The sequence below is a fragment of the Bombina bombina genome, chromosome 11 (genome assembly GCF_027579735.1).
Source record: "Bombina bombina isolate aBomBom1 chromosome 11, aBomBom1.pri, whole genome shotgun sequence".
Classification (NCBI taxonomy): Eukaryota; Metazoa; Chordata; class Amphibia; order Anura; family Bombinatoridae; genus Bombina; species Bombina bombina.
This window is the reverse complement of record NC_069509.1, coordinates 11,168,104-11,192,093: the sequence shown is the minus strand read 5'-3', so window position 1 is coordinate 11,192,093 and position 23,990 is coordinate 11,168,104. Positions and strand designations below refer to the sequence as shown.

The following is a 23,990-nucleotide window of genomic DNA, read 5'->3' as shown; positions in this document are numbered from 1 at the left end:
TGTCACATATAGTCATATATAGGTAAATCATTGTCACATATAGTCATATGTAGGTAAATCATTGTCACATATAGTCATATGTAGGTAAATCATTTTCACATTTAGTCATATGTAGGTAAATCATTGTCATATTTAGTCATATGTAGGTAAATCATTGTCACATTTAGTCATGTAGGTAGATCATTTTCACATATAGTCATATGTAGGTAAATCATTGTCACATATAGTCATATGTAGGTAAATCATTGTCACATATAGTCATATGTAGGTAAATCATTTTCACATATAGCCATATGTAGGTAAATCATTGTCACATATAGTCATATGTAGGTAAATCATTGTCACATATAGTCATATGTAGGTAAATCATTGTCATATGTAGTCATATGTAGGTAAATCATTGTCACATATAGTCATATGTAGGTAAATCATTGTCATATGTAGTCATATGTAGGTAAATCATTTTCACATTTAGTCATATGTAGGTAAATCATTGTCACATATAGTCATATGTAGGTAAATCATTGTCACATATAGTCATATGTAGGTAAATCATTTTCACATATAGTCATATGTAGGTAAATCATTTTCACATTTAGTCACATGTAGGTAAATCATTGTCACATATAGTCATATGTAGCTAAATCATTGTCATATGTAGTCATATGTAGGTAAATCATTTTCACATTTAGTCATATGTAGGTAAATCATTGTCACATATAGTCATATGTAGGTAAATCATTGTCACATATAGTCATATGTAGGTAAATCATTTTCACATATAGCCATATGTAGGTAAATCATTTTCACATTTAGTCATATGTAGGTAAATCATTGTCACATTTAGTCATATGTAGGTAAATCATTGTCACATTTAGTCATATGTAGGTAAATCATTGTCACATTTAGTCATATGTAGGTAAATCATTGTCACATTTAGTCATATGTAGGTAAATCATTTTCACATTTAGTCATATGTAGGTAAATCATTGTCACATTTAGTCATATGTAGGTAAATCATTTTCACATTTAGTCATATGTAGGTAAATCATTGTCACATTTAGTCATATGTAGGTAAATCATTTGAGAAGGGTTTAATCCCCTCTTCCTTTTTATTAAATTCTGTGGAACATTGGGAAGACCCTAAACTGCTAGCCCAGCACAGAAAGCGAGCTTTAATGAACCCAGGCTAGCAAAGAGATAGGATCTCACTATGTGACACAGGCTGTTTCTCCCCACTACATAAGAAATGTATCTCACAAGTGGTGAAACTGTCATCTGACCTGAGTTTTATCTGCTGTTCCACAGACCATATGCAACCTCAGATTATACTGTGAACCTGGGAGCGTACCAGCTGTCCATACCCAGGGGTATTATGGTGCAGGTCAGTCAGATCATCATCCATCCCACCTACCGTTCAGAGGGGTCCAGCGGAGACATTGCCTTGTTGAAGCTCCAGAACCCCATAGAGTACTCGGATTACATTCTTCCTGTCTGTATTCCCAATCCCAATGTTGTCTTCCCCACCGATCTAAACTGTTATGTGACTGGCTGGGGCTCCATCAGATCAGGAGGTGAGATATTTGTTATAGTTAAGGGGATATGAAAAACATTTTTTTTTCTTTCATGATTCAGATAGAGCTTTTCAATGTATTTCTATTATCTCATTTGTTTTGTTCTCTTGGTATCCTTTGGTGAAAAAAGAGCACCTAGGTAGGCTCAGGAGTTGCTGATTGGTGGCTGCACATATATGCTTTATGTTATTAGCTCACCCAATGCACTCAGCTAGCTCCCAGTACTGAATTGCTGCTTCTTCAACAAAGGGCACCAAGAGAATGAAGCAAATTAGATAATAGAAGTAAATTTGAAAATTTTATTTTCTGAGTAACGAAATAAAACATTGGGGTTGATGTCCCTTTAACAACAAAGACTTGTCAATTGGGTTACAGTAGATCTTCAGGTTATAATGTGTATATGAGGTGAAAGATTTGTGTTATTAGGCTCCCAGAGAATAAATATTGTAGGTAGCAAAAGACCTGCGGAGAAATAAGTCCCATCTGGTGCTCTGCAGGGTTTACTAGCTCTAGTGAATGTTACAATATACTTTAGATAGAAATACATAAAGTCCCATCTGGTGCTCTGCAGGGTTTACTGGCTCTAGTGAATGTTACAATATACGTTAGATAGAAATACATGAAGTCACATCTGGTGCTCTGCAGGGTTTACTAGCTCTAGTGAATGTTACAATATACGTTAGATAGAAATACATGAAGTCACATCTGGTGCTCTGCAGGGTTTACTGGCTCTAGTGAATGTTACAATATACGTTAGATAGAAATACATGAAGTCACATCTGGTGCTCTGCAGGGTTTACTGGCTCTAGTGAATGTTACAATATACTTTAGATAGAAATACATGAAGTCACATCTGGTGCTCTGCAGGGTTTACTGGCTCTAGTGAATGTTACAATATACTTTAGATAGAAATACATAAAGTCACAGCTGGTGCTCTGCAGGGTTTACTGGCTCTAGTGAATGTTACAATATACTTTAGATAGAAATACATGAAGTCCCATCTGGTGCTCTGCAGGGTTTACTAGCTCTAGTGAATGTTACAATATACGTTAGATAGAAATACATGAAGTCACATCTGGTGCTCTGCAGGGTTTACTGGCTCTAGTGAATGTTACAATATACGTTAGATAGAAATACATGAAGTCACATCTGGTGCTCTGCAGGGTTTACTGGCTCTAGTGAATGTTACAATATACTTTAGATAGAAATACATGAAGTCACATCTGGTGCTCTGCAGGGTTTACTGGCTCTAGTGAATGTTACAATATACTTTAGATAGAAATACATGAAGTCACATCTGGTGCTCTGCAGGGTTTACTGGCTCTAGTGAATGTTACAATATACGTTAGATAGAAATACATGAAGTCACATCTGGTGCTCTGCAGGGTTTACTGGCTCTAGTGAATGTTACAATACACTTTAGATAGAAATACATGAAGTCACAGCTGATGCTCTACAGGGTTTACTGGCTCTAGTGAATGTTACAATATACTTTAGATAGAAATACATGAAGTCACAGCTGGTGCTCTGCAGGGTTTACTGGCTCTAGTGAATGTTACAATATACTTTAGATAGAAATACATGAAGTCACATCTGGTGCTCTGCAGGGTTTACTGGCTCTAGTGAATGTTACAATATACGTTAGATAGAAATACATGAAGTCACATCTGGTGCTCTGCAGGGTTTACTGGCTCTAGTGAATGTTACAATATACTTTAGATAGAAATACATGAAGTCACATCTGGTGCTCTGCAGGGTTTACTGGCTCTAGTGAATGTTACAATATACTTTAGATAGAAATACATGAAGTCACATCTGGTGCTCTGCAGGGTTTACTGGCTCTAGTGAATGTTACAATATACGTTAGATAGAAATACATGAAGTCACATCTGGTGCTCTGCAGGGTTTACTGGCTCTAGTGAATGTTACAATACACTTTAGATAGAAATACATGAAGTCACAGCTGATGCTCTACAGGGTTTACTGGCTCTAGTGAATGTTACAATATACTTTAGATAGAAATACATGAAGTCACAGCTGGTGCTCTGCAGGGTTTACTGGCTCTAGTGAATGTTACAATATACTTTAGATAGAAATACATGAAGTCACATCTGGTGCTCTGCAGGGTTTACTGGCTCTAGTGAATGTTACAATATACTTTAGATAGAAATACATGAAGTCACAGCTGGTGCTCTGCAGGGTTTACTGGCTCTAGTGAATGTTACAATATACGTTAGATAGAAATACATGAAGTCACAGCTGGTGCTCTGCAGGGTTTACTGGCTCTAGTGAATGTTACAATATACTTTAGATAGAAATACATGAAGTCACAGCTGGTGCTCTGCAGGGTTTACTGGCTCTAGTGAATGTTACAATATACGTTAGATAGAAATACATAAAGTCACATCTGGTGCTCTGCAGGGTTTACTGGCTCTAGTGAATGTTACAATATACTTTAGATAGAAATACATGAAGTCACATCTGGTGCTCTGCAGGGTTTACTGGCTCTAGTGAATGTTACAATATACTTTAGATAGAAATACATGAAGTCACAGCTGGTGCTCTGCAGGGTTTACTGGCTCTAGTGAATGTTACAATATACTTTAGATAGAAATACATGAAGTCACAGCTGGTGCTCTGCAGGGTTTACTGGCTCTAGTGAATGTTACAATATACTTTAGATAGAAATACATGAAGTCACAGCTGGTGCTCTGCAGGGTTTACTGGCTCTAGTGAATGTTACAATATACTTTAGATAGAAATACATGAAGTCACATCTGGTGCTCTGCAGGGTTTACTGGCTCTAGTGAATGTTACAATATACTTTAGATAGAAATACATGAAGTCACAGTTGGTGCTCTGCAGGGTTTACTAGCTCTAGTGAATGTTACAATATACTTTAGATAGAAATACATGAAGTCCCATCTGGTGCTCTGCAGGGTTTACTAGCTCTAGTGAATGTTACAATATACTTTAGATAGAAATACATGAAGTCCCATCTGGTGCTCTGCAGGGTTTACTAGCTCTAGTGAATGTTACAATATACTTTAGATAGAAATACATGAAGTCACATCTGGTGCTCTGCAGGGTTTACTAGCTCTAGTGAATGTTACAATATACGTTAGATAGAAATACATGAAGTCACAGCTGGTGCTCTGCAGGGTTTACTGGCTCTAGTGAATGTTACAATATACTTTAGATAGAATACATGAAGTCACAGCTGGTGCTCTGCAGGGTTTACTGGCTCTAGTGAATGTTACAATATACTTTAGATAGAAATACATGAAGTCACAGCTGGTGCTCTGCAGGGTTTACTGGCTCTAGTGAATGTTACAATATACTTTAGATAGAAATACATGAAGTCACATCTGGTGCTCTGCAGGGTTTACTGGCTCTAGTGAATGTTACAATATACTTTAGATAGAAATACATGAAGTCACAGTTGGTGCTCTGCAGGGTTTACTAGCTCTAGTGAATGTTACAATATACTTTAGATAGAAATACATGAAGTCCCATCTGGTGCTCTGCAGGGTTTACTAGCTCTAGTGAATGTTACAATATACTTTAGATAGAAATACATGAAGTCCCATCTGGTGCTCTGCAGGGTTTACTGGCTCTAGTGAATGTTACAATATACGTTAGATAGAAATACATGAAGTCCCATCTGGTGCTCTGCAGGGTTTACTGGCTCTAGTGAATGTTACAATATACTTTAGATAGAAATACATGAAGTCCCATCTGGTGCTCTGCAGGGTTTACTGGCTCTAGTGAATGTTACAATATACTTTAGATAGAAATACATGAAGTCACAGCTGGTGCTCTGCAGGGTTTACTGGCTCTAGTGAATGTTACAATATACTTTAGATAGAAATACATGAAGTCACAGCTGGTGCTCTGCAGGGTTTACTGGCTCTAGTGAATGTTACAATATACTTTAGATAGAAATACATGAAGTCACATCTGGTGCTCTGCAGGGTTTACTGGCTCTAGTGAATGTTATAATATACGTTAGATAGAAATACATGAAGTCACATCTGGTGCTCTGCAGGGTTTACTGGCTCTAGTGAATGTTACCATATACTTTAGATAGAAATACATGAAGTCACAGCTGGTGCTCTGCAGGGTTTACTGGCTCTAGTGAATGTTACAATATACTTTAGATAGAATACATGAAGTCACAGCTGGTGCTCTGCAGGGTTTACTGGCTCTAGTAAATGTTACAATATACTTTAGATAGAAATACATGAAGTCACAGCTGGTGCTCTGCAGGGTTTACTGGCTCTAGTGAATGTTACAATATACTTTAGATAGAAATACATGAAGTCACAGCTGGTGCTCTGCAGGGTTTACTGGCTCTAGTGAATGTTACAATATACTTTAGATAGAAATACATAAAGTCACACCTGGTGCTCTGCAGGGTTTACTGGCTCTAGTGAATGTTACAATATACGTTAGATAGAAATACATGAAGTCACAGCTGGTGCTCTGCAGGGTTTACTGGCTCTAGTAAATGTTACAATATACTTTAGATAGAAATACATGGTCACATCTGGTGCTCTGCAGGGTTTACTGGCTCTAGTGAATGTTACAATATACTTTAGATAGAAATACATGAAGTCACAGCTGGTGCTCTGCAGGGTTTACTGGCTCTAGTGAATGTTACAATATACTTTAGATAGAAATACATGAAGTCACATCTGGTGCTCTGCAGGGTTTACTAGCTCTAGTAAATGTTACAATATACGTTAGATAGAAATACATGAAGTCACATCTGGTGCTCTGCAGGGTTTACTGGCTCTAGTGAATGTTACAATATACGTTAGATAGAAATACATGAAGTCACATCTGGTGCTCTGCAGGGTTTACTGGCTCTAGTGAATGTTACAATATACGTTAGATAGAAATACATGAAGTCACATCTGGTGCTCTGCAGGGTTTACTGGCTCTAGTGAATGTTACAATATACTTTAGATAGAAATACATGAAGTCACAGCTGGTGCTCTGCAGGGTTTACTGGCTCTAGTGAATGTTACAATATACTTTAGATAGAAATACATGAAGTCACATCTGGTGCTCTGCAGGGTTTACTAGCTCTAGTAAATGTTACAATATACGTTAGATAGAAATACATGAAGTCACATCTGGTGCTCTGCAGGGTTTACTGGCTCTAGTGAATGTTACAATATACTTTAGATAGAATACATGAAGTCACAGCTGGTGCTCTGCAGGGTTTACTGGCTCTAGTGAATGTTACAATATACGTTAGATAGAAATACATGAAGTCACATCTGGTGCTCTGCAGGGTTTACTGGCTCTAGTGAATGTTACAATATACGTTAGATAGAAATACATGAAATCACATCTGGTGCTCTGCAGGGTTTACTGGCTCTAGTGAATGTTACAATATACTTTAGATAGAAATACATGAAGTCACATCTGGTGCTCTGCAGGGTTTACTGGCTCTAGTGAATGTTACAATATACTTTAGATAGAAATACATGAAGTCACAGCTGGTGCTCTGCAGGGTTTACTGGCTCTAGTGAATGTTACAATATACTTTAGATAGAAATACATAAAGTCACAGCTGGTGCTCTGCAGGGTTTACTGGCTCTAGTGAATGTTACAATATACTTTAGATAGAAATACATGAAGTCACAGCTGGTGCTCTGCAGGGTTTACTGGCTCTAGTGAATGTTACAATATACTTTAGATAGAAATACATGAAGTCACATCTGGTGCTCTGCAGGGTTTACTGGCTCTAGTGAATGTTACAATATACTTTAGATAGAAATACATGAAGTCACATCTGGTGCTCTGCAGGGTTTACTGGCTCTAGTGAATGTTACAATATACTTTAGATAGAAATACATGAAGTCACATCTGGTGCTCTGCAGGGTTTACTGGCTCTAGTGAATGTTACAATATACTTTAGATAGAAATACATGAAGTCACATCTGGTGCTCTGCAGGGTTTACTGGCTCTAGTGAATGTTACAATATACTTTAGATAGAAATACATGAAGTCACATCTGGTGCTCTGCAGGGTTTACTGGCTCTAGTGAATGTTACAATATACTTTAGATAGAAATACATGAAGTCACATCTGGTGCTCTGCAGGGTTTACTAGCTCTAGTGAATGTTACAATATACTTTAGATAGAAATACATGAAGTCACATCTGGTGCTCTGCAGGGTTTACTGGCTCTAGTGAATGTTACAATATACTTTAGATAGAAATACATGAAGTCACATCTGGTGCTCTGCAGGTTTACTGGCTCTAGTGAATGTTACAATATACTTTAGATAGAAATACATGAAGTCCCATCTGGTGCTCTGCAGGGTTTACTGGCTCTAGTGAATGTTACAATATACTTTAGATAGAAATACATGAAATCACATCTGGTGCTCTGCAGGGTTTACTGGCTCTAGTGAATGTTACAATATACTTTAGATAGAATACATGAAGTCACAGCTGGTGCTCTGCAGGGTTTACTTGCTCTAGTGAATGTTACAATATACTTTAGATAGAAATACATGAAGTCCCATCTGGTGCTCTGCAGGGTTTACTGGCTCTAGTGAATGTTACAATATACTTTAGATAGAAATACATAAAGTCACAGCTGGTGCTCTGCAGGGTTTACTGGCTCTAGTAAATGTTACAATATACTTTAGATAGAAATACATGAAGTCACAGCTGGTGCTCTGCAGGGTTTACTGGCTCTAGTGAATGTTACAATATACGTTAGATAGAAATACATGAAGTCACAGCTGGTGCTCTGCAGGGTTTACTAGCTCTAGTGAATGTTACAATATACTTTAGATAGAAATACATGAAGTCACAGCTGGTGCTCTGCAGGGTTTACTGGCTCTAGTGAATGTTACAATATACTTTAGATAGAAATACATGAAGTCACAGCTGGTGCTCTGCAGGTTTACTGGCTCTAGTGAATGTTACAATATACTTTAGATAGAAATACATGAAGTCACAGCTGGTGCTCTGCAGGGTTTACTGGCTCTAGTGAATGTTACAATATACTTTAGATAGAAATACATGAAGTCCCATCTGGTGCTCTGCAGGGTTTACTGGCTCTAGTAAATGTTACAATATACGTTAGATAGAAATACATGAAGTCCCATCTGGTGCTCTGCAGGGTTTACTGGCTCTAGTGAATGTTACAATATACGTTAGATAGAAATACATGAAGTCACAGCTGGTGCTCTGCAGGGTTTACTGGCTCTAGTGAATGTTACAATATACTTTAGATAGAAATACATGAAGTCACAGCTGGTGCTCTGCAGGGTTTACTGGCTCTAGTGAATGTTACAATATACTTTAGATAGAATACATGAAGTCACAGCTGGTGCTCTGCAGGGTTTACTGGCTCTAGTAAATGTTACAATATACGTTAGATAGAAATACATGAAGTCACAGCTGGTGCTCTGCAGGGTTTACTGGCTCTAGTGAATGTTACAATATACGTTAGATAGAAATACATGAAGTCACATCTGGTGCTCTGCAGGGTTTACTGGCTCTAGTGAATGTTACAATATACTTTAGATAGAAATACATGAAGTCACATCTGGTGCTCTGCAGGGTTTACTGGCTCTAGTGAATGTTACAATATACTTTAGATAGAAATACATGAAGTCACAGCTGGTGCTCTGCAGGGTTTACTGGCTCTAGTGAATGTTACAATATACGTTAGATAGAAATACATGAAGTCACAGCTGGTGCTCTGCAGGGTTTACTGGCTCTAGTGAATGTTACAATATACGTTAGATAGAAATACATGAAGTCACAGCTGGTGCTCTGCAGGGTTTACTGGCTCTAGTGAATGTTACAATATACTTTAGATAGAAATACATGAAGTCACAGCTGGTGCTCTGCAGGGTTTACTAGCTCTAGTGAATGTTACAATATACTTTAGATAGAAATACATGAAGTCACAGCTGGTGCTCTGCAGGGTTTACTGGCTCTAGTGAATGTTACAATATACTTTAGATAGAAATACATAAAGTCACAGCTGGTGCTCTGCAGGGTTTACTGGCTCTAGTGAATGTTACAATATACGTTAGATAGAAATACATGAAGTCACAGCTGGTGCTCTGCAGGGTTTACTGGCTCTAGTGAATGTTACAATATACTTTAGATAGAAATACATGAAGTCACAGCTGGTGCTCTGCAGGGTTTACTGGCTCTAGTGAATGTTACAATATACGTTATATAGAAATACATGAAGTCCCATCTGGTGCTCTGCAGGGTTTACTAGCTCTAGTGAATGTTATAATATACTTTAGATAGAAATACATGAAGTCACATCTGGTGCTCTGCAGGGTTTACTGGCTCTAGTGAATGTTACAATATACTTTAGATAGAAATACATGAAGTCACATCTGGTGCTCTGCAGGGTTTACTAGCTCTAGTGAATGTTATAATATACTTTAGATAGAAATACATGAAGTCACAGCTGGTGCTCTGCAGGGTTTACTGGCTCTAGTGAATGTTACAATATACGTTAGATAGAAATACATGAAGTCACAGCTGGTGCTCTGCAGGGTTTACTGGCTCTAGTGAATGTTACAATATACTTTAGATAGAAATACATGAAGTCACATCTGGTGCTCTGCAGGGTTTACTGGCTCTAGTGAATGTTACAATATACTTTAGATAGAAATACATAAAGTCACAGCTGGTGCTCTGCAGGGTTTACTGGCTCTAGTGAATGTTACAATATACTTTAGATAGAATACATGAAGTCACAGCTGGTGCTCTGCAGGGTTTACTGGCTCTAGTGAATGTTACAATATACTTTAGATAGAAATACATGAAGTCACATCTGGTGCTTTGCAGGGTTTACTGGCTCTAGTGAATGTTACAATATACGTTAGATAGAAATACATGAAGTCACAGCTGGTGCTCTGCAGGGTTTACTGGCTCTAGTGAATGTTACAATATACTTTAGATAGAAATACATAAAGTCACAGCTGGTGCTCTGCAGGTTTACTAGCTCTAGTGAATGTTACAATATACGTTAGATAGAAATACATGAAGTCACAGCTGGTGCTCTGCAGGGTTTACTGGCTCTAGTGAATGTTACAATATACGTTAGATAGAATACATGAAGTCACATCTGGTGCTCTGCAGGGTTTACTGGCTCTAGTAAATGTTACAATATACTTTAGATAGAAATACATGAAGTCACAGCTGGTGCTCTGCAGGGTTTACTGGCTCTAGTGAATGTTACAATATACTTTAGATAGAAATACATGAAGTCACATCTGGTGCTCTGCAGGGTTTACTGGCTCTAGTGAATGTTACAATATACTTTAGATAGAAATACATGAAATCACATCTGGTGCTCTGCAGGGTTTACTGGCTCTAGTGAATGTTACAATATACGTTAGATAGAAATACATGAAGTCCCATCTGGTGCTCTGCAGGGTTTACTGGCTCTAGTGAATGTTACAATATACGTTAGATAGAAATACATGAAGTCACAGCTGGTGCTCTGCAGGGTTTACTGGCTCTAGTGAATGTTACAATATACTTTAGATAGAAATACATGAAGTCACATCTAGTGCTCTGCAGGGTTTACTGGCTCTAGTGAATGTTACAAAATACTTTAGATAGAAATACATGAAGTCACAGCTGGTGCTCTGCAGGGTTTACTGGCTCTAGTGAATGTTACAATATACGTTAGATAGAAATACATGAAGTCACAGCTGGTGCTCTGCAGGGTTTACTGGCTCTAGTGAATGTTACAATATACGTTAGATAGAAATACATGAAGTCACATCTGGTGCTCTGCAGGGTTTACTGGCTCTAGTGAATGTTACAATATACTTTAGATAGAAATACATAAAGTCACAGCTGGTGCTCTGCAGGTTTACTAGCTCTAGTGAATGTTACAATATACGTTAGATAGAAATACATGAAGTCACAGCTGGTGCTCTGCAGGGTTTACTGGCTCTAGTGAATGTTACAATATACGTTAGATAGAATACATGAAGTCACATCTGGTGCTCTGCAGGGTTTACTGGCTCTAGTAAATGTTACAATATACTTTAGATAGAAATACATGAAGTCACAGCTGGTGCTCTGCAGGGTTTACTGGCTCTAGTGAATGTTACAATATACTTTAGATAGAAATACATGAAGTCACATCTGGTGCTCTGCAGGGTTTACTGGCTCTAGTGAATGTTACAATATACTTTAGATAGAAATACATGAAATCACATCTGGTGCTCTGCAGGGTTTACTGGCTCTAGTGAATGTTACAATATACGTTAGATAGAAATACATGAAGTCCCATCTGGTGCTCTGCAGGGTTTACTGGCTCTAGTGAATGTTACAATATACGTTAGATAGAAATACATGAAGTCACAGCTGGTGCTCTGCAGGGTTTACTGGCTCTAGTGAATGTTACAATATACTTTAGAAATACATGAAGTCACATCTGGTGCTCTGCAGGGTTTACTGGCTCTAGTGAATGTTACAATATACTTTAGATAGAAATACATGAAGTCACAGCTGGTGCTCTGCAGGGTTTACTGGCTCTAGTGAATGTTACAATATACGTTAGATAGAAATACATGAAGTCACATCTGGTGCTCTGCAGGGTTTACTGGCTCTAGTGAATGTTACAATATACTTTAGATAGAATACATGAAGTCACAGCTGGTGCTCTGCAGGGTTTACTGGCTCTAGTGAATGTTACAATATATGTTAGATAGAAATACATGAAGTCACAGCTGGTGCTCTGCAGGGTTTACTGGCTCTAGTGAATGTTACAATATACTTTAGATAGAAATACATGAAGTCACAGCTGGTGCTCTGCAGGGTTTACTGGCTCTAGTGAATGTTACAATATACTTTAGATAGAAATACATGAAGTCACATCTGGTGCTCTGCAGGGTTTACTGGCTCTAGTGAATGTTACAATATACTTTAGATAGAAATACATGAAATCACATCTGGTGCTCTGCAGGGTTTACTGGCTCTAGTGAATGTTACAATATACGTTAGATAGAAATACATGAAGTCACAGCTGGTGCTCTGCAGGGTTTACTGGCTCTAGTGAATGTTACAATATACTTTAGATAGAAATACATGAAGTCACAGCTGGTGCTCTGCAGGGTTTACTAGCTCTAGTGAATGTTACAATATACTTTAGATAGAAATACATGAAGTCACAGCTGGTGCTCTGCAGGGTTTACTGGCTCTAGTAAATGTTACAATATACTTTAGATAGAAATACATGAAGTCACCTCTGGTGCTCTGCAGGGTTTACTGGCTCTAGTGAATGTTACAATATACTTTAGATAGAAATACATGAAGTCACAGCTGGTGCTCTGCAGGGTTTACTGGCTCTAGTAAATTTTACAATATACTTTAGATAGAAATACATGAAGTCACCTCTGGTGCTCTGCATGGTTTACTGGCTCTAGTGAATGTTACAATATACTTTAGATAGAAATACATGAAGTCACATCTGGTGCTCTGCAGGGTTTACTGGCTCTAGTGAATGTTACAATATACTTTAGATAGAAATACATGAAGTCACATCTGGTGCTCTGCAGGGTTTACTGGCTCTAGTGAATGTTACAATATACTTTAGATAGAAATACATGAAGTCACCTCTGGTGCTCTGCAGGGTTTACTAGCTCTAGTGAATGTTATAATATACTTTAGATAGAATACATGAAGTCACATCTGGTGCTCTGCAGGGTTTACTGGCTCTAGTGAATGTTACAATATACTTTAGATAGAAATACATGAAGTCACAGCTGGTGCTCTGCAGGGTTTACTGGCTCTAGTGAATGTTACAATATACTTTAGATAGAAATACATGAAGTCCCATCTGGTGCTCTGCAGGGTTTACTGGCTCTAGTGAATGTTACAATATACGTTAGATAGAAATACATGAAGTCACAGCTGGTGCTCTGCAGGGTTTACTGGCTCTAGTGAATGTTACAATATACTTTAGATAGAAATACATGAAGTCACAGCTGGTGCTCTGCAGGGTTTACTGGCTCTAGTGAATGTTACAATATACTTTAGATAGAAATACATGAAGTCCCATCTGGTGCTCTGCAGGGTTTACTGGCTCTAGTGAATGTTACAATATACGTTAGATAGAAATACATGAAGTCACCTCTGGTGCTCTGCAGGGTTTACTGGCTCTAGTGAATGTTACAATATACGTTAGATAGAAATACATAAAGTCACAGCTGGTGCTCTGCAGGTTTACTGGCTCTAGTGAATGTTACAATATACGTTAGATAGAAATACATGAAGTCACAGCTGGTGCTCTGCAGGGTTTACTGGCTCTAGTAAATGTTACAATATACGTTAGATAGAAATACATGAAGTCACAGCTGGTGCTCTGCAGGGTTTACTGGCTCTAGTGAATGTTACAATATACTTTAGATAGAAATACATGAAGTCACAGCTGGTGCTCTGCAGGGTTTACTGGCTCTAGTGAATGTTACAATATACGTTAGATAGAAATACATGAAGTCACAGCTGGTGCTCTGCAGGGTTTACTGGCTCTAGTGAATGTTACAATATACGTTAGATAGAAATACATGAAGTCACATCTGGTGCTCTGCAGGGTTTACTGGCTCTAGTGAATGTTATAATATACTTTAGATAGAAATACATGAAGTCCCATCTGGTGCTCTGCAGGGTTTACTGGCTCTAGTGAATGTTACAATATACTTTAGATAGAAATACATGAAGTAACATCTGGTGCTCTGCAGGTTTACTGGCTCTAGTAAATGTTACAATATACTTTAGATAGAAATACATGAAGTCACAGCTGGTGCTCTGCAGGGTTTACTGGCTCTAGTAAATGTTACAATATACTTTAGATAGAAATACATGAAGTCACAGCTGGTGCTCTGCAGGGTTTACTGGCTCTAGTAAATGTTACAATATACTTTAGATAGAAATACATGAAGTCACATCTGGTGCTCTGCAGGGTTTACTGGCTCTAGTGAATGTTACAATATACTTTAGATAGAAATACATTAAGTCACAGCTGGTGCTCTGCAGGTTTTACTGGCTCTAGTGAATGTTACAATATACTTTAGATAGAATACATGAAGTCACAGCTGGTGCTCTGCAGGGTTTACTGGCTCTAGTAAATGTTACAATATACTTTAGATAGAAATACATGAAGTCACAGCTGGTGCTCTGCAGGGTTTACTGGCTCTAGTGAATGTTACAATATACTTTAGATAGAAATACATGAAGTCACATCTGGTGCTCTGCAGGGTTTACTGGCTCTAGTGAATGTTACAATATACTTTAGATAGAAATACATGAAGTCACAGCTGGTGCTCTGCAGGGTTTACTGGCTCTAGTGAATGTTACAATATACTTTAGATAGAAATACATGAAGTCACAGCTGGTGCTCTGCAGGGTTTACTGGCTCTAGTGAATGTTACAATATACTTTAGATAGAAATACATAAAGTCACATCTGGTGCTCTGCAGGGTTTACTGGCTCTAGTGAATGTTACAATATACTTTAGATAGAAATACATGAAGTCACATCTGGTGCTCTGCAGGGTTTACTGGCTCTAGTGAATGTTACAATATACGTTAGATAGAAATACATGAAGTCACAGCTGGTGCTCTGCAGGGTTTACTGGCTCTAGTGAATGTTACAATATACGTTAGATAGAAATACATGAAGTCACAGCTGGTGCTCTGCAGGGTTTACTGGCTCTAGTGAATGTTACAATATACTTTAGATAGAAATACATGAAGTCACATCTGGTGCTCTGCAGGGTTTACTGGCTCTAGTGAATGTTACAATATACTTTAGATAGAAATACATGAAGTCACATCTGGTGCTCTGCAGGGTTTACTGGCTCTAGTGAATGTTACAATATACTTTAGATAGAAATACATGAAGTCACATCTGGTGCTCTGCAGGGTTTACTAGCTCTAGTGAATGTTACAATATACTTTAGATAGAAATACATGAAGTCACATCTGGTGCTCTGCAGGGTTTACTGGCTCTAGTGAATGTTACAATATACTTTAGATAGAAATACATGAAGTCACATCTGGTGCTCTGCAGGGTTTACTAGCTCTAGTGAATGTTACAATATACTTTAGATAGAAATACATGAAGTCACATCTGGTGCTCTGCAGGGTTTACTAGCTCTAGTGAATGTTACAATATACTTTAGATAGAAATACATGAAGTCACATCTGGTGCTCTGCAGGGTTTACTGGCTCTAGTGAATGTTACAATATACGTTAGATAGAAATACATGAAGTCACAGCTGGTGCTCTGCAGGGTTTACTAGCTCTAGTGAATGTTACAATATACTTTAGATAGAAATACATGAAGTCACAGCTGGTGCTCTGCAGGGTTTACTGGCTCTAGTGAATGTTACAATATACTTTAGATAGAAATACATGAAGTCACATCTGGTGCTCTGCAGGGTTTACTGGCTCTAGTAAATGTTACAATATACTTTAGATAGAAATACATGAAGTCCCATCTGGTGCTCTGCAGGGTTTACTGGCTCTAGTGAATGTTACAATATACTTTAGATAGAAATACATGAAGTCCCATCTGGTGCTCTGCAGGGTTTACTGGCTCTAGTAAATGTTACAATATACTTTAGATAGAAATACATGAAGTCCCATCTGGTGCTCTGCAGGGTTTACTGGCTCTAGTGAATGTTACAATATACGTTAGATAGAAATACATGAAGTCACATCTGGTGCTCTGCAGGGTTTACTGGCTCTAGTGAATGTTACAATATACGTTAGATAGAAATACATAAAGTCACATCTTGTGCTCTGCAGGGTTTACTGGCTCTAGTGAATGTTACAATATACTTTAGATAGAAATACATAAAGTCACATCTGGTGCTCTGCAGGGTTTACTGGCTCTAGTGAATGTTACAATATACTTTAGATAGAAATACATAAAGTCACAGCTGGTGCTCTGCAGGGTTTACTGGCTCTAGTGAATGTTACAATATACGTTAGATAGAAATACATGAAGTCACAGCTGGTGCTCTGCAGGGTTTACTGGCTCTAGTGAATGTTACAATATACTTTAGATAGAAATACATGAAGTCCCATCTGGTGCTCTGCAGGGTTTACTGGCTCTAGTGAATGTTACAATATACTTTAGATAGAAATACATGAAGTCACAGCTGGTGCTCTGCAGGGTTTACTAGCTCTAGTGAATGTTACAATATACTTTAGATAGAAATACATGAAGTCACATCTGGTGCTCTGCAGGGTTTACTGGCTCTAGTGAATGTTACAATATACGTTAGATAGAATACATGAAGTCACATCTGGTGCTCTGCAGGGTTTACTGGCTCTAGTGAATGTTACAATATACTTTAGATAGAAATACATGAAGTCACAGCTGGTGCTCTGCAGGGTTTACTGGCTCTAGTGAATGTTACAATATACTTTAGATAGAAATACATGAAGTCACAGCTGGTGCTCTGCAGGGTTTACTGGCTCTAGTGAATGTTACAATATACGTTAGATAGAAATACATAAAGTCACAGCTGGTGCTCTGCAGGGTTTACTGGCTCTAGTGAATGTTACAATATACGTTAGATAGAAATACATAAAGTCACAGCTGGTGCTCTGCAGGGTTTACTTGCTCTAGTGAATGTTACAATATACTTTAGATAGAATACATGAAGTCACATCTGGTGCTCTGCAGGGTTTACTAGCTCTAGTAAATGTTACAATATACTTTAGATAGAAATACATGAAATCACATCTGGTGCTCTGCAGGGTTTACTGGCTCTAGTGAATGTTACAATATACTTTAGATAGAAATACATGAAGTCACAGCTGGTGCACTGCAGGGTTTACTAGCTCTAGTGAATGTTACAATATACTTTAGATAGAAATACATGAAGTCCCATCTGGTGCTCTGCAGGGTTTACTGGCTCTAGTGAATGTTACAATATACTTTAGATAGAAATACATGAAGTCACAGCTGGTGCTCTGCAGGGTTTACTGGCTCTAGTGAATGTTATAATATACTTTAGATAGAATACATGAAGTCACATCTGGTGCTCTGCAGGGTTTACTGGCTCTAGTGAATGTTACAATATACTTTAGATAGAATACATGAAGTCACATCTGGTGCTCTGCAGGGTTTACTGGCTCTAGTGAATGTTACAATATACGTTAGATAGAAATACATAAAGTCACAGCTGGTGCTCTGCAGGGTTTACTGGCTCTAGTGAATGTTACAATATACGTTAGATAGAAATACATAAAGTCACAGCTGGTGCTCTGCAGGGTTTACTTGCTCTAGTGAATGTTACAATATACTTTAGATAGAATACATGAAGTCACATCTGGTGCTCTGCAGGGTTTACTAGCTCTAGTAAATGTTACAATATACTTTAGATAGAAATACATGAAATCACATCTGGTGCTCTGCAGGGTTTACTGGCTCTAGTGAATGTTACAATATACTTTAGATAGAAATATATGAAGTCCCATCTGGTGCTCTGCAGGGTTTACTGGCTCTAGTGAATGTTACAATATACTTTAGATAGAAATACATGAAGTCACAGCTGGTGCTCTGCAGGGTTTACTAGCTCTAGTGAATGTTACAATATACTTTAGATAGAAATACATGAAGTCCCATCTGGTGCTCTGCAGGGTTTACTGGCTCTAGTGAATGTTACAATATACTTTAGATAGAAATACATGAAGTCACAGCTGGTGCTCTGCAGGGTTTACTGGCTCTAGTGAATGTTATAATATACTTTAGATAGAATACATGAAGTCACATCTGGTGCTCTGCAGGGTTTACTGGCTCTAGTGAATGTTACAATATACTTTAGATAGAATACATGAAGTCACATCTGGTGCTCTGCAGGGTTTACTGGCTCTAGTGAATGTTACAATATACTTTAGATAGAAATACATGAAGTCACAGCTGGTGCTCTGCAGGGTTTACTGGCTCTAGTGAATGTTATAATATACTTTAGATAGAATACATGAAGTCACATCTGGTGCTCTGCAGGGTTTACTGGCTCTAGTGAATGTTACAATATACTTTAGATAGAAATACATGAAGTCACATCTGGTGCTCTGCAGGGTTTACTGGCTCTAGTGAATGTTACAATATACTTTAGATAGAAATACATGAAGTCACAGCTGGTGCTCTGCAGGGTTTACTGGCTCTAGTGAATGTTACAATATACTTTAGATAGAAATACATAAAGTCACAGCTGGTGCTCTGCAGGGTTTACTGGCTCTAGTGAATGTTACAATATACTTTAGATAGAAATACATGAAGTCACAGCTGGTGCTCTGCAGGGTTTACTGGCTCTAGTGAATGTTACAATATACTTTAGATAGAAATACATGAAGTCACAGCTGGTGCTCTGCAGGGTTTACTGGCTCTAGTGAATGTTACAATATACTTTAGATAGAAATACATGAAGTCACAGCTGGTGCTCTGCAGGGTTTACTGGCTCTAGTGAATGTTACAATATACGTTAGATAGAAATACATGAAATCACATCTGGTGCTCTGCAGGGTTTACTGGCTCTAGTGAATGTTACAATATACTTTAGATAGAAATACATGAAGTCCCATCTGGTGCTCTGCAGGGTTTACTGGCTCTAGTGAATGTTACAATATACTTTAGATAGAAATACATGAAGTCACAGCTGGTGCTCTGCAGGGTTTACTGGCTCTAGTGAATGTTACAATATACTTTAGATAGAAATACATGAAGTCCCATCTGGTGCTCTGCAGGGTTTACTGGCTCTAGTGAATGTTACAATATACTTTAGATAGAATACATGAAGTCACAGCTGGTGCTCTGCAGGGTTTACTAGCTCTAGTGAATGTTATAATATACTTTAGATAGAAATACATGAAGTCACAGCTGGTGCTCTGCAGGGTTTACTGGCTCTAGTGAATGTTACAATATACTTTAGATAGAAATACATGAAGTCACAGCTGGTGCTCTGCAGGGTTTACTGGCTCTAGTGAATGTTACAATATACTTTAGATAGAAATACATGAAGTCACAGCTGGTGCTCTGCAGGGTTTACTGGCTCTAGTGAATGTTATAATATACTTTAGATAGAATACATGAAGTCACATCTGGTGCTCTGCAGGGTTTACTGGCTCTAGTGAATGTTACAATATACTTTAGATAGAAATACATGAAGTCACAGCTGGTGCTCTGCAGGGTTTACTGGCTCTAGTGAATGTTACAATATACGTTAGATAGAAATACATGAAGTCACAGCTGGTGCTCTGCAGGGTTTACTGGCTCTAGTGAATGTTACAATATACGTTAGATAGAAATACATGAAGTCACAGCTGGTGCTCTGCAGGGTTTACTGGCTCTAGTGAATGTTACAATATACTTTAGATAGAAATACATGAAGTCACAGCTGGTGCTCTGCAGGGTTTACTGGCTCTAGTGAATGTTACAATATACTTTAGATAGAAATACATGAAGTCACAGCTGGTGCTCTGCAGGGTTTACTAGCTCTAGTGAATGTTACAATATACTTTAGATAGAAATACATGAAGTCCCATCTGGTGCTCTGCAGGGTTTACTGGCTCTAGTGAATGTTACAATATACTTTAGATAGAAATACATGAAGTCAAAGCTGGTGCTCTGCTACAATATACTTTAGATAGAAATACATGAAGTCACAGCTGGTGCTCTGCAGGGTTTACTGGCTCTAGTGAATGTTACAATATACTTTAGATAGAAATACATGAAGTCACAGCTGGTGCTCTGCAGGGTTTACTGGCTCTAGTGAATGTTACAATATACTTTAGATAGAAATACATGAAGTCACAGCTGGTGCTCTGCAGGGTTTACTGGCTCTAGTGAATGTTACAATATACTTTAGATAGAAATACATGAAGTCACAGCTGGTGCTCTGCAGGGTTTACTGGCTCTAGTGAATGTTACAATATACGTTAGATAGAAATACATGAAGTCACATCTGGTGCTCTGCAGGGTTTACTGGCTCTAGTGAATGTTATAATATACTTTAGATAGAAATACATGAAGTCACAGCTGGTGCTCTGCAGGGTTTACTGGCTCTAGTGAATGTTACAATATACGTTAGATAGAAATACATGAGTGTGATCCCAGGAGCTTACACTCTACACTGACCATTACAGGGGCAGGAAGACTGATCAATGCAGGGACAGTGTACACTAATGTTTTCTTCCCTATAATGTGTTCTCAATTATCCATTATACCTACTGGAGTGTATTTTGTTTTTTTACAAAGCTCTCTTATGTTTATTTTCTCATTAGAAATAGCTCATTTTGGGCTAGATTACAATTGGTGCACTATTGTTATAATAACCCTGACCACTAAATGAATAATAATTGCCGGAAGGTTTACAAACCAGGGTTTGTTGCTGACATTTGTGTATATACTGTATATATATTTAGATATATTCCTATAACATTTGTGTTCTTGCAGTAAGCCTGCCATCACCTCAGACCCTGCAACAAGTTCAGATTCCAATCATAGACCGGGGAACATGTGATAATATGTATCACACAAACAATCCCTCAACCGCAGCCACCACAACACTTATACAGTGGGACATGATCTGCGCTGGGTTCAAGGATGGAGGAAAAGATTCATGTCAGGTAACTAGAAGATAAAAACATCAATGGGGGGGGTTCTAGATCATACAAGAAGTCAACCCCAAAGCCACATTTCAAGTAATCTTGGGGTATATGAGTAGTTCTCATCTACAGCTACCTATTCCCCCTCCTCACACCCATCTCCTTGCTCTGCGTAGTGCACTGGACATATAAGTTACACCTCTCAGCATTGGGGCAGCCACATTAATGCATGAGCACATATACTGTACGCTTGCAGCTAGAACCGCCGCTATACTGTCTAATGACTCATGCACAAACCTCCGCGGTCCTGTTTTTCAGACTAATGACTCATGCACAACCCTCTGCGGTCTTGTTTCTCAGACTAATGAATCATGCACAACCCTCCGCGGTCCTTTTTCTTAGACTAATGACTCATGCACAACCCTCTGCGGTCTTGTTTCTCAGACTAATGACTCATGCACAACACTCCGCGGTCCTGTTTCTCAGACTAATGACTCATGCACAACCCTCAGCGGTCCTGTTTCTCAGACTAATGACTCATGCACAACCCTCTGCGGTCCTGTTTCTCAGACTAATGACTCATGCACAACCCTCTGCGGTCTTGTTTCTCAGACTAATGACTCATGCACAACACTCCGCGGTCCTGTTTCTCAGACTAATGACTCATGCACAACCCTCAGCGGTCCTGTTTCTCAGACTAATGACTCATGCACAACCCTCTGCGGTCCTGTTTCTCAGACTAATAACTCATGCACAACCCTCTGCGGTCCTGTTTCTCAGATTAATGACTCATGCACAACCCTCGGCGGTCCTGTTTCTCTGACTAATGACTCATGCACAACCCTCTGCGGTCCTGTTTCTCAGACTAATGACTCATGCACAAACCTCCGCGGTCCTTTTTCTTAGACTAATGACTCATGCACAACCCTCAGCGGTCCTGTTTCTCAGACTAATGACTCATGCACAACCCTCAGCGGTCCTGTTTCTCAGACTAATGACTCATGCACAACCCTCTGCGGTCCTGTTTCTTAGACTAATGACTCATACACAAACCTCTGCGGTCCTGTTTCTCTGACTAATGACTCATGCACAACCCTCCACGGTCCTGTTTCTCTGACTAATGACTCATGCACAACCCTCTGCGGTCCTGTTTCTCTGACTAATGACTCATGCATAACGCTCCGTGGTCCTGTTTCTCAAACTAATGACTCATGCACAACCCTCTGCGGTCCTGTTTCTCTGACTAATAACTCATGCACAACCCTCTGCGGTCCTGTTTCTCTGACTAATGACTCATGCATAACGCTCCGTAGTCCTGTTTCTCAAACTAATGACTCATGCACAACCCTCTGCGGTCCTGTTTCTCAGACTGTCTTATGACTAATTTAATCATTTATCTCCATATATACCATTTCTTTTAACCTATATAAGTTTTTTTTTGTGGACCAATAGACACCTCCATGCCAGATAAGATAATGGGCTCACTACCTGCTATGGAAATCTATGACTCTATTTCACCATCACTCTTATGTCTTTCCAGGGTGACTCAGGTGGACCTCTTGTGTGCTCTTCAGGAGGAACCTGGGTTCTGGCAGGGATTGTGAGTTGGGGTTTCAGCTGTGCTGTCCCCTATCGCCCAGGAGTGTACACTCTGGTCACTGCATACTTACAATGGATTCAGCAATACATCCCGAATGTCCAGCTTACATTAGCCAACTACACTGTAACTTCCCCTCCCAGCACCAATGGGTATGAGACCGCCTCACCCAGCCTGACCCTCCTCCTCCTCCTCATTCCACTGCTCCTGCACAAACTCTTGTAGCACTAGTGTGAGGTTGACTTATTATGCTGCTAAAAACCAACAGGATGTTATTTGTATATTTATTTTTCAGTGTGATAACCCCATCATGGTGATGGAGGAGAAAGAACTTTATGGGGCATGGTGCTAACACATTGCCCTGCAATTAAACTGAATGTTACCAGATGAGATGAATGAAATGACTAATACTGAATCCAAGCAATGGAGAGACTTGTAAAACAGGGAATTTATGTCATGTTTATTATTTAATTAAAATTTATACTAGCAACAATAATGTGTGCATAATTATTGCAATTTATTCAATCACATCACACTAACCAGAAGACATAAACAGCACCTGTATGCCAGCAAATCCTATATACCCTGCTGTATACACACACAGTGACAACTAGGTATATACCCTGCTGTATACACACACAGTGACCACTAGGTATATACCCTGCTGTATATACACACACACAGTGACCACTAGGTATATACCCTGCTGTATACACACACACACACACACACACACACAGTGACCACTAGGTATATACCCTGCCGTACACACACACACACTGTGACAACTAGGTATATACCCTTCTGTATACACACACACTGTGACAACTAGGTATATACCCTGCTGTATACACACACAGTGACAACTAGGTATATACCCTGCTGTATACACACACACAGTGACAACTAGGTATATACCCTGCTGTATACACACACACAGTGACAACTAGGTATATACCCTGCTGTATACACACACAGTGACAACTAGGTATATACCCTGCTGTATACACACACAGTGACAACTAGGTATATACCCTGCTGTATACACACACAGTGACAACTAGGTATATACCCTGCTGTATACACACACAGTGACCACTAGGTATATACCCTGCTGTATACACACACAGTGACAACTAGGTATATACCCTGCTGTATACACACACAGTGACCACTA

The 23,990-nt window shown here is 38.9% G+C and overlaps 1 protein-coding gene across 1 annotated transcript; it reads left to right on the top strand.

Annotated features, from left to right (window-relative positions):
* Positions 1-1,314: 1,314 nt before the first annotated feature.
* LOC128642452 (prostasin-like) lies at positions 1,315-23,309 on the top strand. Its single transcript, XM_053695222.1, has 3 exons — positions 1,315-1,574; positions 21,065-21,237; positions 22,757-23,309. The coding sequence occupies exons 1-3, from the start codon at positions 1,376-1,378 to the stop codon at positions 23,036-23,038; spliced, it is 654 nt and encodes a 217-aa protein (XP_053551197.1). The 5' UTR covers positions 1,315-1,375; the 3' UTR covers positions 23,039-23,309.
* The last annotated feature ends 681 nt before the right edge of the window (positions 23,310-23,990 follow it).

Excerpts from the sequence above, each read along its gene's own strand:
- LOC128642452 (XM_053695222.1), top strand. The coding sequence starts at position 1,376 with ATGGTGCAGGTCAGTCAGATCATCATCCATCCCACCTACCGTTCAGAG. Across the intron at positions 1,575-21,064 it reads GGGCTCCATCAGATCAGGAG|TAAGCCTGCCATCACCTCAG; the intron begins GTGAGATATTTG and ends GTGTTCTTGCAG. Across the intron at positions 21,238-22,756 it reads GAGGAAAAGATTCATGTCAG|GGTGACTCAGGTGGACCTCT; the intron begins GTAACTAGAAGA and ends ATGTCTTTCCAG.